Here is a 19703-nt window from a genome sequence, read left to right as displayed (position 1 = left end):
TCTATCACCCCGACCTACTGGACCGGACAGGTGGACTTGCTTTCTTGGCGCTTTTGACTCTTTACTTTCAACATTAGCTTTCAAAACTTTCTGCGTCAAATGAGGATCGATCCCAGATACTCAAGACAGCCTTCAACCACTTTGAACTTACGCCCGCGGACAAACCAACCACGCCACCGAGCCCCCTTCGCATTACAACCTTTTCTCCGGGCGCTTTTATCGCTTCGCTTTGGGTTTTGGACTTCAAAATTGACTGAGCCTCGATAAGGATCGAACCCACAACCTCAAGGGTACCGAGCAGTCTTCTATCACCCCGACCTACTGGACCGGACAGGTGGGTATGGTTTCTTGGCGCTTTTCACTCTTTACTTTCAACATTAGCTTTCAAAACTTTCTGCGTCAAATGAGGATCGATCCCAGATACTCAAGACAGCCTTCAACCACTTTGAACTTACCTCAAGAACAGCCACCGAGCCCCCTTCAACATTACACCTTTGGCGCTTTTATCTCTTCGCTTTGGTTTTAGACTTCAAAATTGACTGAGCGTCGATAAGGATCAAACCCACGACCTCAATGGCACCGAGCAGTCTTCTATCACTCCGAGCTACTGGACCAGACAGGTGGGTATGGTTTCTTGGTGCTTTTCACTCTTTACTTTCAACATTAGCTTTTAAAATTGACTGCATCAAATGGGGATCGAACCCAGATCTTCGAGACTTCCAGCCAATCTTCAAACCAAACACGCCACTAAGACCCCTTCGCGTTACTACCTTTTCTCCGGGCGCTTTTATCACTTCACTTTGGGTTTTGGACTTCAAAATTGACTGAGCCTCAACTGGCAACAACCTCAAGGGTACCGAGCAGTCTTCTATCACCCCGAGCTACTGGACCAGACAGGTGGCCAGTCTTCTTCCACCCTGAGGTATTTGATCTGAGGCACTTCTCTATTTTAGAGACTTTCACTTTGGACATAAGACACAAGAAAATTCAGAGATTAGCGTGAGGACCAAACCCACGGCCTCATAATACCTGACGTCGGATCTAACAACCTGAGCCACTGGACCTGAGACGTTGAAATAGTCTTTTCGAAAGCTTTTCAATCTTTCCTCTGAGTTTCAGACTTTAAAAGTCATTGAGTCGCTCGAGGATCAAACTGCAAACTCTATTAAAGCTCCTTTTGTATCTCACTGAGCTACACTGCTGGTGTTATTGTGTTTGTTTGTGGTTTTATTTCAGCTTTTGACACAAGAATATGAGAAGTAAGAGTAGAGTACTGGGACTTGAACCACCAATCTTATGCACAGATGTTTACATTTTCTCAGAAACATAAAATCATACATTTAATACATAGCTTTCTATTAATTTGTGTGTGCTGCATCTGCCTGAACATCAAGATCTTGATTGAACCCACATCCTCGGAAGTCCTCATCAGTCTTCTAACACCCTGAGCTATTTGATCTGAAATACATCACCTTTTTGTTCTAAGTTCATACATAATACCAATATCATCAGAAAACATCAGATAGTAAACTTAGTCATGATACTCTTCCTTTCCATAACCCCCTGCTTCTACCTCTCCAAAAGGCATGGGGAGACACGGACAGGATTCAAACCCAGATGCTGCACCTCCACTGATGTCTAACGGCTGGACAAGACAGGTGTCCTTGCTTTCTTGGGGCTTTTCACTTTTTCCTTTGGACTTCAGCTTTCAAAACACAGTGAATGACCAGAGTCTCGAACCCATGACCTCAAAACTTCCAAGAAGTCCTACCATGCTGAGCTACTATGCTGGGTCTATTGGACCAGATTAGTGAACCTTATTTCTTCACGCATTTCACTCTTCTCCTTTGAAAAGCAGTTTTCAAAACACATTTCATCCAATGAGGTTTGAATCCAGATTTCCAAACAACACATGACAGAAGGAACAAGTCAATGCATTTCCACCATTTAATGATCAGAGCGGCCATCTTTAAAGGACTGACCAAGCAGTCCTCTATCACCCTGAGCTATTGGACCAGACAGGTGGACTTGGTTTCTTGGCGCTTTTCACTCTTTACTTTGGACTTCAGCTTTTTTATTTATTTTTATTTTTTGTGCGCATGCGCCAAAATGAGAGTAGAAAGTGTTTTAGTACTTTTTTTTGCCATTAAACCCAATAAACCCAGCCTCAGTGTGTGTGTGTGTGTGTGTGTGTGTGACGCTCTGATTGTTCACCTGAACAAAAAACGTGTCTAAAACAAGAAAGTACTAATGAATGATAAAAACGAGTAAATAAATATTACATACGCATCCTTCATCTCAGACAGAAGCGAAAGCAGAGAAACATTTTTACGTAGGTCGGTGGGTAACGTCGGCTGGAGCTGCTGGAGTGTTAAAGAGAGCTGCTAACGTTAGCGTAAACTCTGATATCGAGTTCTAACTTTACACATCTGGCACATTTACATTTCATGGCAAATTATTTTTGAGAATATAAATAAATACAAAATGATAAGTAATACTTTTTTGTAAACTACACTTAATCTTTAGTTTTGTCCGTCTTCTTCTTTCCTCTTGTGCTTTCTTTTCTTTCTTCTTCTTCAGACTCAACAAACTGATCCGTAAGTCCAGTGACATTGTGGGGGTGGAGCTGGACTCTCTGGCAGTGGTGTCAGAGAGGAGGATGCTGGCCAAACTACACGCCATCTTGGACAGTGTCTCCCACCCGCTCCATGACGTGCTGGTCAAGCAAAGGAGCACCTTCAGCGGAAGACCCTATGTCACTAAACTGGACATTGATCATTACATCTCTGCCATACTTGAATAATTGTGCAATATTCTGTGTACTACTCTTTTTTCCGTGCAATATTTAGTTTTCCCATTTTAGTTTTCCTATTTATTGATATTGATGTTATATACCTCCAATACTGCTGTGCAATATCTTAATTTGTCAGACAGGAAGTGTGTGATTCATGTGACCCTGTAGACATGTATTAGCCTCCATCTCTTTCTCCTTCCTTTCTATCCATCTTATTCTCTCAGTCGTCTTTCTTTTTGTTTGTCTTCTCTACATCATCTTTTTCTCCCGTCTCTTTGCTTCCTCTTTTCTTTCTCCGCTTCTTCTTTTTCTTTCCTCTCCTTTCTCTCTCCTGAGGTTTCTCTTGTCGTCGTTTGCATGATCGAAGGTGATCCGATGTGAAACGATCGTCTACAGAGACATTAAACCGAAACAGGAAGCAGTGGATCCTGCAGAACATCACGGAGGGTCAGCAGCGAATTTCTTGAAAAAATTGCACCAAATTACTCAAAACCTGAGCGTATAGATACAGCATTTTAAATAACAATAACAGTTGTAACTACCTAGTTTCAGAAAGTCAAATAAAGAATAAATAAAGAAAACATCTTTATAAATTCGACAATACATATGTGACAGAAACATTGCAAGTTGTACAAAACATAACGGAAGTTGAATATTCCACGGTCTCATACAGATCCAAGACTGCCACTGAAAAAGTTAATGTCTCATGTTTTGATGACATGATCATTTTTTCTCACAAAAAGGGACTTTTATGGCTACAAGGGCTGTTAGCTGGCTAATGTAACTTCAGTGAACACGTTAGCTTACTGCAGTAGCTGATCAGAGGACAAGCAGACCTCGGAAGTAAACCTGGAAGCTAGAAAACTTTTTTGGAGCAGTTCTCATTTGAATGAAAAGCCATTGAGAGATTTTTTTGTCTGCATTTAGATGAAGAAAGTTCAGACACATCCATGCATCCATTTTCTGCCGCTTGTCCCGGGCCGGGTCGTGGTGGCAGCAGGCTGAGCGAGGACGTCCCCGGCAGATGAGATGTATAATCTCTCTAGTGCGTTCTGGGCCGACCCCCAGGGTCTCCTGCCGAGCTCCCTTCCGGATGTAAGTTATTGGTTTGATTCCCTTACAGAGAGAATCTGTGAGACTGCAGTCGCTTGGTGGCAGAGGAAGGTAAATTTGGGTGTCGTCTGCATAATAATGATAACTGATGTTATTATTTTATCTAACATGCCCTAATGGAAGCATGTAAATGTTAAATAGAAGAGGACCCAGGATTGAGTCTTGGGGAACTCCGCTCAGATGCATAATTACTAGTTGTCCAGAAGATATGACTCGAACCAGTCGACTGCCTGAATCAGTTTCTAAGATCTTTAAAGAGTAATTTTTTATTTTTTCGTCATACTATAAATTGATTCATTCTGATCTGTGTGTGACTGGGTTGTTAGGAAGTTATTACATAAGCATTAGTTTTTGTGTCAAGATTATTCTTTAATAATTCAAAGTTTTTGTTTTCAGCATTATAATCAGCATAAAATCAAACTAGAATGTAAAGTTGAGACAGTTGCTGTCTTAGCGTTTTTGTTTAATAATGAAAAAATGTTAGAAATTGTCCAACAAGCCTGTCTTCGCTTCGGAGGTCACATGCCTGAAATTACCCTCATCGACATTCATATTTTCTTAGATCAGTGTTGATGAAGGCATCCTGGACTTGCCTGATAAGACCTCAGAGACGATGGTTCCCCTGGCAACGCCATGTGTCCCTGTGACACTGTGAGGCTTCAGCAGCTTCTCTGTGAATCTTATCAAACCAGAGTTCATATAAACAGCTGCAGCAGCTTTTCTAACCAACTCCTCGTGAGTCACTGTTGACTTTTTACTGTGTTTACACAACCTCTGTGGAAATAATGCAAATAACACAATTACACTGCACGTGTGTGTGTGTGTGTGTGCTGACAGGCCCATGTTCAGGATACATGATCATCATGTTTGCAGACTTTCTGTACTTTTGGCTCTCTGTTCAGAGGGTTGTACTTCCGCACCAAGTGGACTGATTGTGACCAATATAAGAAAACGACTATGCAAGTAAGTGAGGTTGTGGGTTCGATCCTCAGGTGATTCCTGTCTAAACCTAAGACTCATAAACTTTTAGGTATAGAGGCCATGTTATCGTTGATGAAGTGTGTTTTGAAAGCTGCTGTTTAAAGGAAAGAGTGAAACACGTGAAGAAAGAAAGGTCTGGTCCAATAGCTCAGCATGGTCGAGGACTGCTTGGAAGTTTTGAGGCCATGGGTTCGATACTCTGGTGATTCACTTCGTTTTGAAAGCTGAAGTCCAAGGAAAGAGTGAAAAGCTCACCTGTCTGGTCCAGTATCTCGGGGTGATAGAGGACTGTCTGGGGGCTCCAAGGTTGTTGGATCAATTCTTATCGAGTCAGTTTTGAAAGTCCGAAACCCAAAGCGCAGAGATAAAACGAAAGAGTTTCCCCTCTGGGATCAATAAAGTGTTTCTGATTCTGATAAAAGCGCCTGGAGAACAGGTTCAAATGCGAAGGGGGCTCGGTGGCCTGGTGGGGTTCTCTGGTTCGAATCCTGTATCGGGTAGGCGGGGGCTGTGAGATAACCACGAGCGGCTGAAGTTTTACTGAAACGTTAAGAAGAAATTGTTTTTGAAATGTTGAAAACAGTTTTGTAAATTGGATGGGTTTCAATAGCCACTAATGTAAAAGCAATAAATGTCATAGTAAGAATAAATATAAAGACACGAAATAAATAAATACAAAAACAAAATTACAGAAATAAATACTAGACGTTTTCAGAGAGAAGATTAATGGTCATATTTAACAATCTTTTCTTCTTCATGAGCTTCAGGAATGAAAGGAAAGTGAAAATAATTGACCAAATATAATAACAGTCTTTAGGATCAGCTCATTTTTCATGATGATGCCAAATGTGACTTCTTCCTTTTTAAATGTCGTTAATCCAAGAAAACAACCGTGAGCATGAAAATGTTGGGCTTTATTTACAGCTGTTAGATGGAGAAACTTTAAAAATCACTTTGAGTTCATTGATGAATTTATGACAATAACCTGAAAGATTTCTGTAGCTGTGATCCTGTACAGACTCAACTGATGTGTTTCTCTAACAGGAGGAGACTCTCCCTCCTACAGAGAACACAGAGACACTGAGGAACCAGACCTGGACCAGGACCAGATTGCAAAGCCAGGATAAAGAGGTTCAGTGAATGTGGTGTTGAAGGTGTGGAGGTGGATCAGTGTGTCAGAGGAGACTCTGTAGAAGGACAGAGTGCCAGCAGGACAGTCCACATACACTGCTACTCTGTCAGAGACAGAGGAGGAGGAGGAGGAGGAGGAGGAGGAGGAAGAGGAGGAGGAGGAGATGGATGTTACTCTCTTATTGTGACAGATGGAGTAACCATCATCATCAGAGCAGCTCAGACTCCAGGACTGATCATTCCATCCAAACGCACAGTCTCCACTGCGTCCTCTCCTGCTGATTCCTCTGTAACTCACTGATATAAATACCCTTCCTCTCCACTCGACCTCCCAGTAACAGCGACCAGTCAGACCATTTCTACACAGCAGCTGAGACCATGGATGATTCAGAAATATTTTGATCCTTGAATAAAAACTCTTTAATGTGTCATATATCGCCTTCCTGTTGTCGTCAGACAGTTGGATCTCTCTGTTCACTGTGTTTGTGTCGAGTGTGAGTTCACAGGAATCTGATGGAGAGAACGAGACACAACACAGCTGCAGTTATTAATCTATCATCTGTTTGATGACGACATCAGAGACGTGAATGAGTGATGTCACAGTTTGAAGATGGCTGAATGTGTGCTGCTTTGTTTTCATGAATCAAAGTAAAAACACACTTACACTTCCTCAGACCTGGTCTCAGCCATCGGACTCCACCGGGCTCCACCCTGAAAGGAGGAGGGGGGTCAGACCAGCACGTCCTCTTTCAGCATGCAGACATGGACATTACATTACTCTCATACACATACCTGCACCTCTGTGCCTCTGCCTCTCCTGCTTCTCCCACTGAGAGTGCCCCCCAGGATGCTCCTCCCTGAAAGAGGAGGCTCCATCTGATCACCTCTGCCTCTCTCTTTTTGGATCGTCCCGTCTCCATTAAGAGTCCCACTTCAACAGCCCTCCTTGGTTCCAGACCTCTGCCATAAACCAGGTGACAGAGACTCCCAGACTGTTTCCCTCCAAACCATCACAAGTGTCAGAAAACCTCTTTCTGACAGAAACAGCATCGTTTCATGTGCTGGATGTTTTGTGCGTGTTCATGTTACTGTGGTTTGGTGCTGAACTGATATCTGTGATGTATATTACAGCAGGAATAATTCCTGTCAGGATCACTTCTGTCTCACTGTGCTGCACACGTCATGTTCGACGTCACTCAAAGCAGAAATAATGACAGTTTGGGGAAAACTCCTCTCAGATTTAAATCTGCTGTGACAAACATGATGTGTCCAGATGTGAGTACAGGAACATCTGTAAAAACAGGTGGAACTTCAGTGTTGGAGCCAAGACTCCCCTGGTCGCCACCACCTCAACCCAAAACTAGAATTGGTTTGGACGTCCTTTGTCCTCTGTCCTCTCGTCCTCTCGTCCTCTCTTCTCTCGTGACTCTTGGCTTCGTGCTGCCTTTCCTCCTGAACTGAACTGAAGAACTGCAGATGGAGGACTGAAACAGCAAAGACTTGCTGGAACTTTGCCGTGTTGGCCTCTCGGCCGGTCTGCCAAACGAACCGGGCCTCCCGACACTAAACCATCTACAGCAGAGACCCAGAGTCTGTCTCTCCTCTCCTGTGTGAGCCCGACTCCTTCAGCTCAGCCCTCCACCTGCTCCACCTGGGATCACCAACACCACCTCAACAACCTGCGCTGCATCCAGCAGCAACATCTGGTCCAAGACTTGGCCTGCATGAACGCTGAACGCTGCTTAAAGAGCAACTACATTTCTACTGAACCTTTCCTGGAAATGACCGTTTGAAGAGTTGATGCAGGATTTGACGTTTCACAGACAGAAGGGCAAAGATTCAGAGGAAACAGTCGCCGCTCTTTTCCAACATGGCGTCACATTACGTAACATAAGGGACTGCCATCATGTAGGAGGGCGAAACCTTAGAAACAGCTCTCAGTGTGATGCAGTCCTGTACAACCCAACACTATGAGCTTAGTCAAATGTGCACTATGTGATATCATTCTCTATTATTTGCTTATATTTCTGAACCACATGCAATTTCATGTTCAATTTGTCATTCATCTGGTATCTCAATAAACATTCCTGGATTGTCAGATATCTCTGGTTAAGTACTGACTGGACTCCCTGCAGCGGGCCAGTTCATCCTTCATCTCATCACGCCTGGATTACTGTAACAGCCTTTTTACTTGCCGAAACCAAAAATCTATTGATCGACTCCAGACTGGACAGAACTTACACTGGCTCCCAGTATGTTTCAGAATAGATTATAAGACTTCACTGATTACTTTTAAATCCGGTCGGCTGAGTCAGTGATCTCTTTTAAGTCCCTTCTTAAAACATATGTATTTCGGAGAGCCTTTCCTGATTTTACTAGTTTTCATTTTCTTTAAACTGTCTTTTTTTTAAAAACAGATGGTTTTATGACTTGTGTGCGAAAGACTCATCCGACCTAAAATGCGCCACAGGAAGTCATTCCTGCCTGTGGTCATCAAAGTCTTTAACTCCTCCCTCTAAGTGTCAGTCTGTATGAACTTAAGTCGATAAACTGGACATTGATCATTAATATCACTGCAATACTTGAAATAATTGTGCAATATTCTCTGTTTTCAGTTTAATTTATTGATATTACTCATACTTCTATCCACCATAATAATCTTAATAAGCTACACTTAACTTGACAGTACATGCACTATTACTTATTACTTGTATTATTACATTGTATTTTTATACTGTACATACTTATACTTATCATCAACCAGTAATCCACTTTGCACTTTACACTTACAAGTACTTAATTGCTGTAACAAAAGAGTTTCCCCTCAGGGATGAATAAAGTATTTCTGATTCTGATTCTGATATCATGTTTGTTCCTGGAGATGTTCTCCTTGGAGTCCTCCTACACAAATATCTCCATTTCACATTCAACCAGTGTTTCTGTTCTGAGCAAAGGAAAAAGGCTTCCTACATGTGTGATTGTTCATATAACTCTTATATCCACCTTTAACCAAAAAGACAGAGAAAATGATCTTCCTCCTCTTTCAGACTGTCTGTGGCTGCAGTAGGCCACTTCATACCTGAGAGTGTCCAGTCTCCAGTGTGGATCCTCCAGTCCAGCAGACAGCAGCTTCACTCCTGAGTCTCCTAGATGATTGTAGCTCAGGTCCAGCTCTCTCAGATGGGAGGGGTTGGAGCTCAGAGCTGAGGCCAGAGAAGCACAGCCTTCCTCTGTGATCAGACAGCCTGAAAGCCTGCAAACACACAAAACAACACACATGGCAGATCATCTGAGGGTCCTGCTGCGTCTGTCAGATACAAGAGGAGACTCTCCAAATGAATTAATAAATAAATACAGTGACTGAATCAGGGATTCAGTAGTAACCATGACATTATGATCTAAATGTTATTCTACAGCCATGCTAGCAGCTCTGTGAAATTAAGTGGAGCTTGAAATTTAGAGAAATAACTTAAATTATAAGACAAACTTTGACTTAGTCTGACCTGAGAGTTTCCAGTTTACAATGTGGACTCTCCAATCCAGCCGTCAGCAGCTTCAATCTTGAATCCTGCAGGTCGTTGTTACTCAGGTCCAGCTCTCTCAGACTAGAGGACTGGGAGCTGAGAAACGAGGACAGAGCTTCATAGCTTCTCTTTGAGAGGTTACAGCCACTCAGTCTGGAGAGGAAATAGTGAAGACGATGACAAATAACATTTGTATTAAAATGCTGAGTCTGGTCTTTTGGTGATACAGTATATATAATATATTCTCAGCACGTTAAAATCCTTGCTGTTTTACTCTGAACACGTTGGAGAAGTGACTGAATCAGTAAAAAAACATGAAATGATAATATTATATAATAAATTCAAAACAAAAATAACGTTCTCTGTCTCACTCAGAAGTCATATTTCATGCTGTACAATACATAAACCTCAATTAGTACAAAATTCATTGGAAAACTCAAAGACTTTCTGTACTGTGAAATTTGAAATCCTGACAGAAGAGATTCAGGAACCGTGATGAAATGCAGCTTAGAGAAATCATTTTAAAACATTGAGACAGACTGTGACTTAATCTGACCTGAGAGTTTCCAGTTTACAATGTGGACTCTCCAGTCCAGCTGTCAGCAGCTTCACTCCTGAATCCTGCAGGTCGTTGTTACTCAGGTCCAGCTCTCTCAGACTAGAGGACTGGGGGCTGAGAACTGAGGACAGTGCGTCACAGCTTCTCTTTGAGAGGTTACAGCCACTCAGTCTGGAGAGACAACAGTAAGTAAACGAGTAAGTAGTTTTTAATTTCTTTCTCCTGTTCATGAATAAATCCCACTATGTATCTACTTACAGAGCTTTGTTGGAGGCTTTGACCACTGGCAGCAGCCTCAGAAGAGCCTCCTCTGAAGCAGAGTATTTCTTCAGGTCAAACACGTCCAGATCTTTTCTGATGACAGTAAGATGAAGACCAGAGCTGACCACTGAGCAGGAGACAGTTTATCTGTGGAGAGACTTCCTGAACTCAGGGACTGTTGGATCTGCTCCACTAGAGAACGATCATTCAGTTCATTCAGACAGTGGAACAGATTGATGCTTTTCTCTGCAGAGGGAATCTCTTCGATCTTCTGCTTGATGTACTCGACTGTTTCCGGACTGGTCTGTGAGCGACTTCCTTTCTGTGTCAGCAGGCCTCGTAGGAGAGTCTGATTGGTCTGCAGTGAGAGTCCCAGGAGGAAGCGGAGAAACAAGTCCAAGTGTCCATTTGGACTTTTTAAGGCCTTGTTCACAGCACACTGGTACAAGTGTGTCACTGCAGATTCAAGGTAGGTTGATTGTTCTTCTGACAGCAGATTGACACCAGAGTTGATGAAGGTCAGATGGACATGAAGAGCAGCCAGAAACTCCTGAATGCTCAGATGGACGAAGCAGAACACCTCGTTCTGATACAGCCCTCTCTCCTCTCTAAAGATCTGTGTGAACACTCCTGAGTACACTGAGGCTGCTCTGATATCGATGCCACAGTCTGTCAGGTCTGATTCATAGAAGATCAGGTTGCCTTTCTGCAGCTGCTCAAAAGCCAGTTTTCCCAGAGACTCAATCATCTTCCTGCTCTTTTTATTCAAGTGTGGATCTATCTCAGCTCCTCCATCATACTTGATGCTCTTCAGTTTGGACTGAACCACCAGGAAGTGGATGTACAGCTCAGTCAGGGTCTTGGGCAGCTCTCCTCCCTCTCTGGTCTTCAACACCTCCTCCAGAACTGTAGCAGTGATCCAGCAGAAGACTGGGATGTGGCACATGATGTGGAGGCTTCGTGATGTTTTGATGTGGGAGATGATGCTGCTGGCCTGCTCCTCATCTCTGAATCTCTTCCTGAAGTACTCCTCCTTCTGTGGGTCGGTAAACCCTCTGACCTCTGTCACCATGCCAACACACTCAGGAGGGATCTGATTGGCTGCTGCAGGTCGTGTGGTTATCCAGAGGCGAGCAGAGGGAAGCAGGTTCCCCCTGATGAGGTTTGTCAGCAGCACATCTACTGAGGTGGACGTTGTAGCATCAGTCAGGATCTCATTGTTGTGGAAGTCCAGAGGAAGTCGACACTCATCCAGACCGTCAAAAATGAACAAAACCTGGAACTCTTCAAACCTGCAGATTCCTGCTTCTTTGGTTTCAGTAAAGAAGTGATGAACAAGTTCCACCAAGCTGTACTTTTTCTCTTTCAGCACATTCAGCTCTCTGAAAGTGAATGGAAATATGAAGTGTATGTCCTGGTTGGCTTTGTCTTCAGCCCAGTCCAGAGTGAACTTCTGTGTTAAGACTGTTTTCCCGATGCCAGCCACTCCCTTTGTCATCACTGTTCTGATTATTTCATCTCTTCCAGGTGAGGGTTTAAAGATGTCTTCTTGTCTGATTGTTGTTTCTGGTCTGTCTGGTTTCCTGGATGCTGTTTCAATCTGTCTGACCTCATGTTCATCGTTGACCTCTGCAGTCCCTCCCTCTGTGATGTAGAGCTCTGTGTAGATCTGGTTCAGAAGGGTTGGGTTTCCTGCTTTAGCGATTCCCTCAAACACACACTGGAACTTCTCCTTCAGGTTAGATTTAAGTTTACGTTGCCAAACTCCAGAATGACTTCCTGAATAAACACACAAAAAATCAGATCAATAATATTTCCCTCCATCTCTTGAGACATCAGTAAATGTCCCGTTTATCCAGCATGTTGAATCTTTAAAGAAATCCTCTTACTGCTCTGCAGACAGTCAGCCAGCTCCTCCTGCTTCATTCTCCTCAGGAAGTGCAGTGTGATCTTCAGAAATGCCTCTCTGCTGCTCCTCCTCTGCTCTTCCTCCTTACCGTCCAACACCTCCTCATCCTCCCTCTGACTCTCTAAGCATTCTGGGTAATCTGATCCCAGAACCTTCTGCATTTTCTTCAGCTCGTTCTTCACAAAAGTGACAATGTTCTCCTCCAGCAGCTGGAACAGAATATTATATGAATGAAACAATCAAACTAAAATCATGGAACCAAACATCAGATCCATGTTGGACAGACTGACAATCCACTGGTCTAAAAAGTGCAGCGTGGAGATTATTGTGACCAGAATAGATGTAAAAGTAGTTGTTGTACATGTACAGACCATAAATATGGAGTCCAGGTGTGTTTGATGCTGCTGGGCAGACTGACCACTGGGAACCTCTGAGCTCTCCTGGTCGACTCTGTGGAGGAATCATGAAGAATTAGTTCACATTATGTCTGTCCACACAGAGACAAACATAAGCTAAAGGTCCTTTGAGTTAAAGTGTTGATTACAACATTGAATCAGATGGTTTCCCCTGACATTAAAGTGTTGGTCGTACTGCTGATCCTGCTGTGAATCAACAGTCCTGTCTGCATTTCTGTGCAGCTTTCAGTTTACTGTGTTGGTTTGTCTGGTTTAGTCCCTCCAGCTCTTATTGACCCCTATAATACTGTGGACACCAACGCACAGCTCACACAAGCTAACTGGATGCTACCTGTCTTGTGCAAATTGGTAGTGAGTCACATTAAACTTGTAGCAGGTGAAGTGAGAGAAACATCAAGAACACCTCCTCCTGGTCGACTCTGTGGAGTAATCATGAAGAATTAGCTCACATTATGTCTGTCCACACAGAGACAAACACAAGCTGAAGGTCCTTTAAGTAAAAGTGTTGATTAAAACATTGAATCACATGGTTTCCCCTGACATTAAAGTACACAGCACAGCTTTTGGTAGAGGTGAACATTGTCACCTCTTTGAGCTTCTGCAGCCTGCAGTGATCCATAACAGCCGCTTTCTGCACAGTCCAGCTGTTATCAGACATGTTTCGTCTACACAGAGGCAGAACTCCAGCCTGAATAAAATCGTGCAGTCGACGCCGTGATGCAGCCTGGTTATACAGTGTTGTACTTGTTTTCACAAGACGTTTTGTGAATCCATCAGCAGCATCAATAAGAAAGCAGAATCTGTGAAATTTCAAAGTTTTAAGAGATTACCTCTTTGCAGCAGAGGGCTGTCCTTTAAAATTAATGAAGTGAAGCATTGACTCGTCACTCTTGAAGGACACATAGCTGGGCTCAGGTCCAGGTTCAGCAGAGGCTGGTCCCCCATAGATCCTGTTGAAGAGGAAGATGGACATTGAATGGAAATTCACTTTTTAATCTCCAGCCACAGAAGCTGCTGGAGAAACTAGCAGCTATCAACAAGAAAAGGATCAACATAATGATAATAACCAAACTGTAAAACACATTCCTTTCAACCTGATTATCTGCTGCCACGGAGACTTCAAACTGTATGTTGACCAAAACTGAAGAGTTTGTTCAGAGATTTTTCATGAATTCTAATGTTGTAATGTAAAATACACTGTATGAATGTCAGTTCTGGAAAATCAGACACGAGTTGGCTGTAAAACTCACTGTGGACATATTCAGATCATGCACCGCTGTAGCTACCATTGAGTCTGGACCTCGGTAACTTTTACCACAGGCTGCTCTTCTTTTGTTGTCCTTGTGAACGGAAGTGATTTTTATAGTCTAAGTGACATCACTGTGAGTGCCTCTTGGGACAGCTGCAATGAAACGTCAAAATCTCTAGATGTCCCAGTAAAGAGTGTCGACTGTTAGCTGATGTTATTGCACTGTTAAAAACCAGCGTTCACTGTTTAAGTGGATCGGAAAACTTTTCCTTTAGTTTAGCTGGGAGCATATTAGAGTCATTCTTTGAGAGTGAACAAGTGGAGGTGGATCACACTGAGTTTACTGACTGATCCCTGCCTGCTGTGATTACAGCATCTGGCTGTTAGTCGCTTGTTTGTTAGTCAAATAAAAAACAATAAGAAAACAATAAGAAACTCATTTGAAGTCTCAAAGCCTCTGGTTCTTGTTGATCAGATGTTACTGCTCTTCAGGAGGAATTTGTTCTTTCACATGTTTTGAAATGTTGCTGATATTATAAAGGAACTTGATGCTGACTCACTCTGTCAGTGGTGAAGCTGGTCCTTTGAAATGAATGAAGCGTTCATTTGACCGGTCACTCTTGAAGGACACACAGCTGGGCTCAGGTTCAGACTCAGGTCCAGGTTCAGGTTCAGGTTCAGGTTCAGGTCCAGGTCCAGCAAAGTCTGGTCTCTGCTGCTCTGGCCTTGAACACAACACACACAGAGCTTTGAGTGTGAATAATGATGGTGCAGTGATCTGAGTGCTGAGCTCTGACATGGAGAAGAGTCATGGACAGTTAGAGATCCTCATCTCACCTCTGAGCTCTGGTCTGGCTGCCATGTTCCCCACACAGACTGGTTTTAGAGGGAGGGGCTCCCTCCTCTCTGTCCTCACACTGATTCATGCTGCTGAACTCACATCCACATCAGCTCACACACACTTTGATCTGGAGAGGAAACACAAATCCTTCATCTGCACATCAACTGAAATCCTTCAGTTTCAGATGGAGACAGTGTGCAGCTGGTTCTCTTCTAATGAATGAATTCAAATGAAGTGCTGAGCTAATGGACCCAACAGTCTTTTAGTCGGAGCACAGCAGCTCAGCTGAACATGCAAACACGTGACATTCATATACAGACATACAGTTCAACTTATCTGAAGAACAAGAAGTAAAAGTACCAATACAACAGTGTACAAACCCTCCAGTACAAGTAAAAGTCCCGCATTCAAAATCCTGCTTCAGTAAAAGCACACAAGTATTATCAGCTTCATGTAGTTAAAGTATCAGCAGGAAAAGTCCTCATTCTGTAGTCAAATGTCTCCTGTGACTGTCAGTAAAGTACAAGTACCTCCAAACTACCCCATAGCGAGTTTGTGCTTATTTCTCCATCTACCTTTTATATGGTTTTAACTAAGCTGATCTCCACCAAACACCGACACAACATGGCGGATATTTGTAACATTAATGGCGGCTGTTTGGCCTCCTTCGTCCCGAGTTTCCAGTGAAACTCAGAGCTGTGAGTTTGGAGAAATGAAGCGTCGAGCGGCAGCTTTCTGCTGTTTCTGTGGAACTAAGCTGCCGACAGCTTGTGTTAACAAGTCAAACACTTTAGACGGGTTACATTACCTTCAGCTGCAGCTTCAGAGGAGAAAACTATCTGCGACACGACGTTCAAACTAAACTTTGAACTGGAAACACCCAGAGAGGCGCGTGACTGTTAAACATTAACTATATCTGTTAATAAGTTGAGATGAAGTCGCTGTTTAATGAGCACATGAAGATAAAAGAGCTGGAAGCAGAGGACATGTTCACTTGAAAGCAGCTTTGTGAGTTTTAACTGAGTGTTGGTTACTATGGTAACTTAGTTGGTCAGTTAAAAAAAGTTATCTGGTTTTAACAAAGAAAAGTGAAACAATCCTTTTCTTCAATGTAGATTTTTCCTAAAGAGACTAAAAGCAGTGATTTCTGCTGCAGTCTGACTCTTTGAAGTCCACACGTTAAACTTCATATCAGACGACAAACTGGAGTTTTGTGTGAGTTCGCGTTGTTAGGCGAGTAGGGAAGCTTCCCAGCATGCAGCAGGAGAAGCAGACTCAGGAGGCCTTCCTCAAGACGAAGTACACCAGGTTCAGACTCCCGGACTCAGCTGACGGAGATTTTAGGAGCAACAAGACCCACACTGTCTCCATCAGTGGAGCTGCGGTGGAGCAGGTGGACACTTTCAGGTTCCTGGAATCAGCATCACAGAGAACCTGTCGTGGTAAACCAGGTACAAAAGCTTAGGGGGGAGGGCAGCAAGTCCAAACAGAAGCAACTGACAATCCAAGAGGTGAACAGGTTCAACACTGTGGGGGTACCTGGGGAATGAGGAGCAGGTGAGCAGGTGGATGTAGGAGTCAGGTGGGACAGTCTGGGGGCATCTGGTTGATGGACGGCAGGTCTGCAGAGTTCCTCAGAAATGCTTGGTGGGCCTGGGGGAAGTGAGAAAGGGCTGGAGACAGAAACAGAGGGGCAGAACTGGCGTGAGATGTGGACGGTCCAGGACCGGAGGACTCTGCAGCGGGTGATTAAAACCACCCAGAACATCAGTGGTTCCACCTACAGAGCGTCAGTGATGTCGCTGAGATGAGCTGCAGAGCCCAGACAACACTAAAAGACCGTTTGTTTCACTGTGTTGTAAAAAGACAATAAAGCTGAACCCTGACGAGGAGCCCAAAGTCCACAGAGGCAGCGCGGCTGTTCAACACGAAGCTTTACTTTAAGCCACATGTGATCAAAGTCAGCAGCTGAACCTCACACATCAATCTTTTCTTCCCTCATAAAACACAAACTTCCCGAATCCATGAAGGTGAAGAATCAGATCTGGGTTGTATTTGGTGATTGATCAGATATTGATTGGGAATCTCAGCGGCTTCGATCCAAAGTTCTGGAAGGAGCAGAACATGTGGTGAAGGTCCGCCAGGCTGTGAACAGAAACATCTGAGCCCTCAACACAGACTGAGACGACCCAAAGAGTCACATTAGATTGTACAGTGAGAACGCCTCGCTCACGGGTTTTTATGGAGACACCTGACGCATCGCCTGGCTCTTAGAATGGAAATAAGATCCAGAGACACCTGAAGACAAAACAAACACATGGAAGACTTCAAGTGATGAGATAATGCGGGATGTCATGCGTTGTTTATCTGTGAAAACCTAAAATGTTGCTCATTTGACTTCTGAACAGAACAAAAGAAATGCATTTAACCAACCAGCGTCCTTAACTTTTCTTCATTGTTTCTTCTGAGCTGAATGTTTCTGTGTGAATCTGCACAGCGATGGAGCCTGAACCTGCAGCGATGGAGCCTGAACCTGCAGCATGGAGGGGCGCCGTGGTGTCAAACAGTCTGAGAAGCTCTGCTGTAGAGAACTAAAGGCAGGACGACTACGACCTCAATACTACATTTAATACTCCACCGACACATTAGCCCTAAAACTGGGTTGTTTTATGTACAATCGTACTGTACGTACTGAAAGCACAAACACCAAGTATTGCTTCAGTTAATAGACAAAGCTCTTCAGCTGGTGTCTTCACTTCCACATACAAACTGAGTTTGTAACAACAGTCAGTCTCTGAGGTGAAACCAGAAGGAAAGTATTTCTCAACACATTAGAAAGTAAAGGTGGCTGCTTATTTCCTTCCCCACCTCCATCTGTAACAACTGTGTGTAAATATACATGTAGCTCTGCACCACATACAGGAAATAACACAGTAAATAGTCCACACAAGAGATTTACTTCAACAAATATAACTTTATTAAAACTAACAGTAAACAAAAAACAGGGGAGCAGGTCAGCAGCATCAGCAGTGAAAGCAGTGGCAGCCTGCAAGACGGTGTGAGGGGCGTCACAACACGAACATCCAAAAAAAAATTGAAAGAGGTCTGATCTGGAGTGTTTTGGTTCCGATATACAGTTGTAATGAGGTGAAAAATATTCTAGGGAGATGTAGTCTGTGCGCAGATTTTTCCAATGCGTTATGTGAATAGTGTTAACCGTAACCGCAGGGATGACAGCCAGTGGTCCCTTCCTAGACCTGGAGAGTCTGGTCAACAGGTACCTCCTCACCCATCCCTCGCTAAATTGCAAACCAAAACTACCTAACCACTTCGCAGGCGAACCAGAACAATGTGAGGAGTTTCTGGTAAGGTGTTACCTGGTTTGCCACACAGATCCATCCCTTTTCCCGACTGAGCTGTCCAGGGTTGCCTTCGTAGCCCTCTGGTTGGTAGGCACGACGCTGAGTTGGGCAAGATCCCTAGAGGCACGAGACATGACAGCACTCAACTCTCTGGCACGGTTCTTGACACTCCTCTGGGAGGAGTTTGGCTCACCAGTTACTGGGTCGTCAACCAGCCCGCATCCCACGCCTCTGCCGACCAATCTCCTGACGGCCAGCCCGCTGCCTGTCCGCACCAAAGTCCTGCCTCCCAGCTGCTCGACTTCGCCGCTCCCCAGCGGCTCACCCTCTCCTAGCTGCCAGCCTCCTCCAGTCCCAGCTCCAGAGCCACCGCCAGCCTCCAGCTCCGAGGCCCAGCCGCCGCCAGCCTCCAGTTCTGAGGCCCAGCCGCCGCCAGCTTGCCCTCGCCCCAGCTGGCCTCCAGAGGGTCTCAGCCATCGCCGCCGCCACCGTCCTCCCCCAGAGATGACCTGCCTTCGCCGCCGCCCTCCCCCAGAGATGACCTGCCTTCGCCGCCGCCACCGTCCTCCCCCAGAGATGACCTGCCTTTGTCGCCGCTGCCGTCCTCCCCCAGTGATGAACTGCCTTTGCCGCTATCCTCCTCCAGTGATGACCTGCCTTCGCTGTCGCCGCCATCCTCCTCCAGTGATGACCTGCCTTCGCCGCCGTCTGCCCGAGGTCCCCAGCCTTCGCCTGTACTGTAACAGATGCTCCCCAGCGGCTCACCCTCTCCTAGCTGCCAGCCTCCTCCAGTCCCAGCTCCAGAGCCGCCGCCAGCCTCCAGCTCCGAGGCCCAGCCGCCAGCCTCCAGTTCTGAGGCCCAGCCGCCAGCCTCCAGTTCTGAGGCCCAGCCGCCGCCAGCTTGCCCTCGCTCCAGCTGCCGCCAGCTTGCCCTCACCCCAGCTGGCCTCCAATCTACAGCGGTTGATGGAAATCATATAATAATAATAATAATAATAATAATAATAATATATTACTAAACTTAATTTGTATGGCAATTGTCAAAACAAAGTGTTTTACATAGTTGAACCAGGATTACAACATTTCAGGACTGCAACGAGGCAAATAAAGTCAGATAAGACCTGTTAAAACAGTGTGCTAGCTTTTTTTAAGTTTTGAGGAGTGGTTTAAAAGATGACACTGACTCTGCAAGCCTCAGATCTTCAGGTAGGAAGATCCAGAGCTGAGGGGCCCTAACCGCAAAAGCCCGGTCACCTTTAGTCTTGAGCCGGCAGCCAGCAGATTCCTGCCTGAGGATCTGAGATCTCCAAGCTAGCAGCCCCCATCCAGTCAGAGACAGTCTTGGGATCCTGCTATAAGCCTGTCAGCATCTGTGCCACAGCCAGCAGAATAAGTGACAAGACTGCCGGTGAGAGCACTGTAGGAGGAGGAGGACCACTCCACATATCTGAAATATTAGGAAAGCAACCGGAGTAGTAAGTGAAATCCTCTGGAAAATCTATCTCGGAATAGTTGTGACATATATGCGATTGTTTTGCCCGTGTGATTTTTCTTTGTGGAATA

At 44.6% G+C, this 19703-nt stretch overlaps 1 protein-coding gene and 3 long non-coding RNA genes across 5 annotated transcripts in view; 1 reads left to right on the top strand and 3 right to left on the bottom strand.

The window, feature by feature from the left end:
* The window catches only part of LOC122871885 (NACHT, LRR and PYD domains-containing protein 12-like), a 232788-nt gene that overhangs the window by 183256 nt on the left and 29829 nt on the right, over positions 1–19703 (bottom strand). The window contains 2 exon segments of the mRNA XM_044187422.1: positions 9523–9696; positions 10100–10273. Of these exon segments, the coding sequence (XP_044043357.1) occupies positions 9523–9696; positions 10100–10273 (348 nt within the window).
* Positions 2819–6071, top strand: LOC122872011. 2 transcript variants are annotated; one of them, XR_006376972.1, is made up of 5 exons: positions 2819–3241; positions 3722–3889; positions 4470–4642; positions 4745–4870; positions 5933–6071. It is a non-coding gene; the product is annotated as an uncharacterized LOC122872011 (long non-coding RNA). The 2 variants fall into 2 exon arrangements; XR_006376971.1 differs by lacking the exon at positions 2819–3241 and having other exon boundaries at positions 3248–3889.
* Positions 6491–9161, bottom strand: LOC122872010. Its single transcript, XR_006376970.1, has 2 exons — positions 9099–9161; positions 6491–6730 (listed from the first exon to the last, which is right to left on the bottom strand). It is a non-coding gene; the product is annotated as an uncharacterized LOC122872010 (long non-coding RNA).
* Positions 12671–13549, bottom strand: LOC122872015. Its single transcript, XR_006376976.1, has 2 exons — positions 13519–13549; positions 12671–12722 (listed from the first exon to the last, which is right to left on the bottom strand). It is a non-coding gene; the product is annotated as an uncharacterized LOC122872015 (long non-coding RNA).

Source organism: Siniperca chuatsi, linkage group LG24 (assembly GCF_020085105.1).
Source record: "Siniperca chuatsi isolate FFG_IHB_CAS linkage group LG24, ASM2008510v1, whole genome shotgun sequence".
Lineage (NCBI taxonomy): Eukaryota > Metazoa > Chordata > Actinopteri > Centrarchiformes > Sinipercidae > Siniperca > Siniperca chuatsi.
Note: the sequence above shows the minus strand (reverse complement) of the source record. Positions and strands in the feature narration are given on the sequence as shown.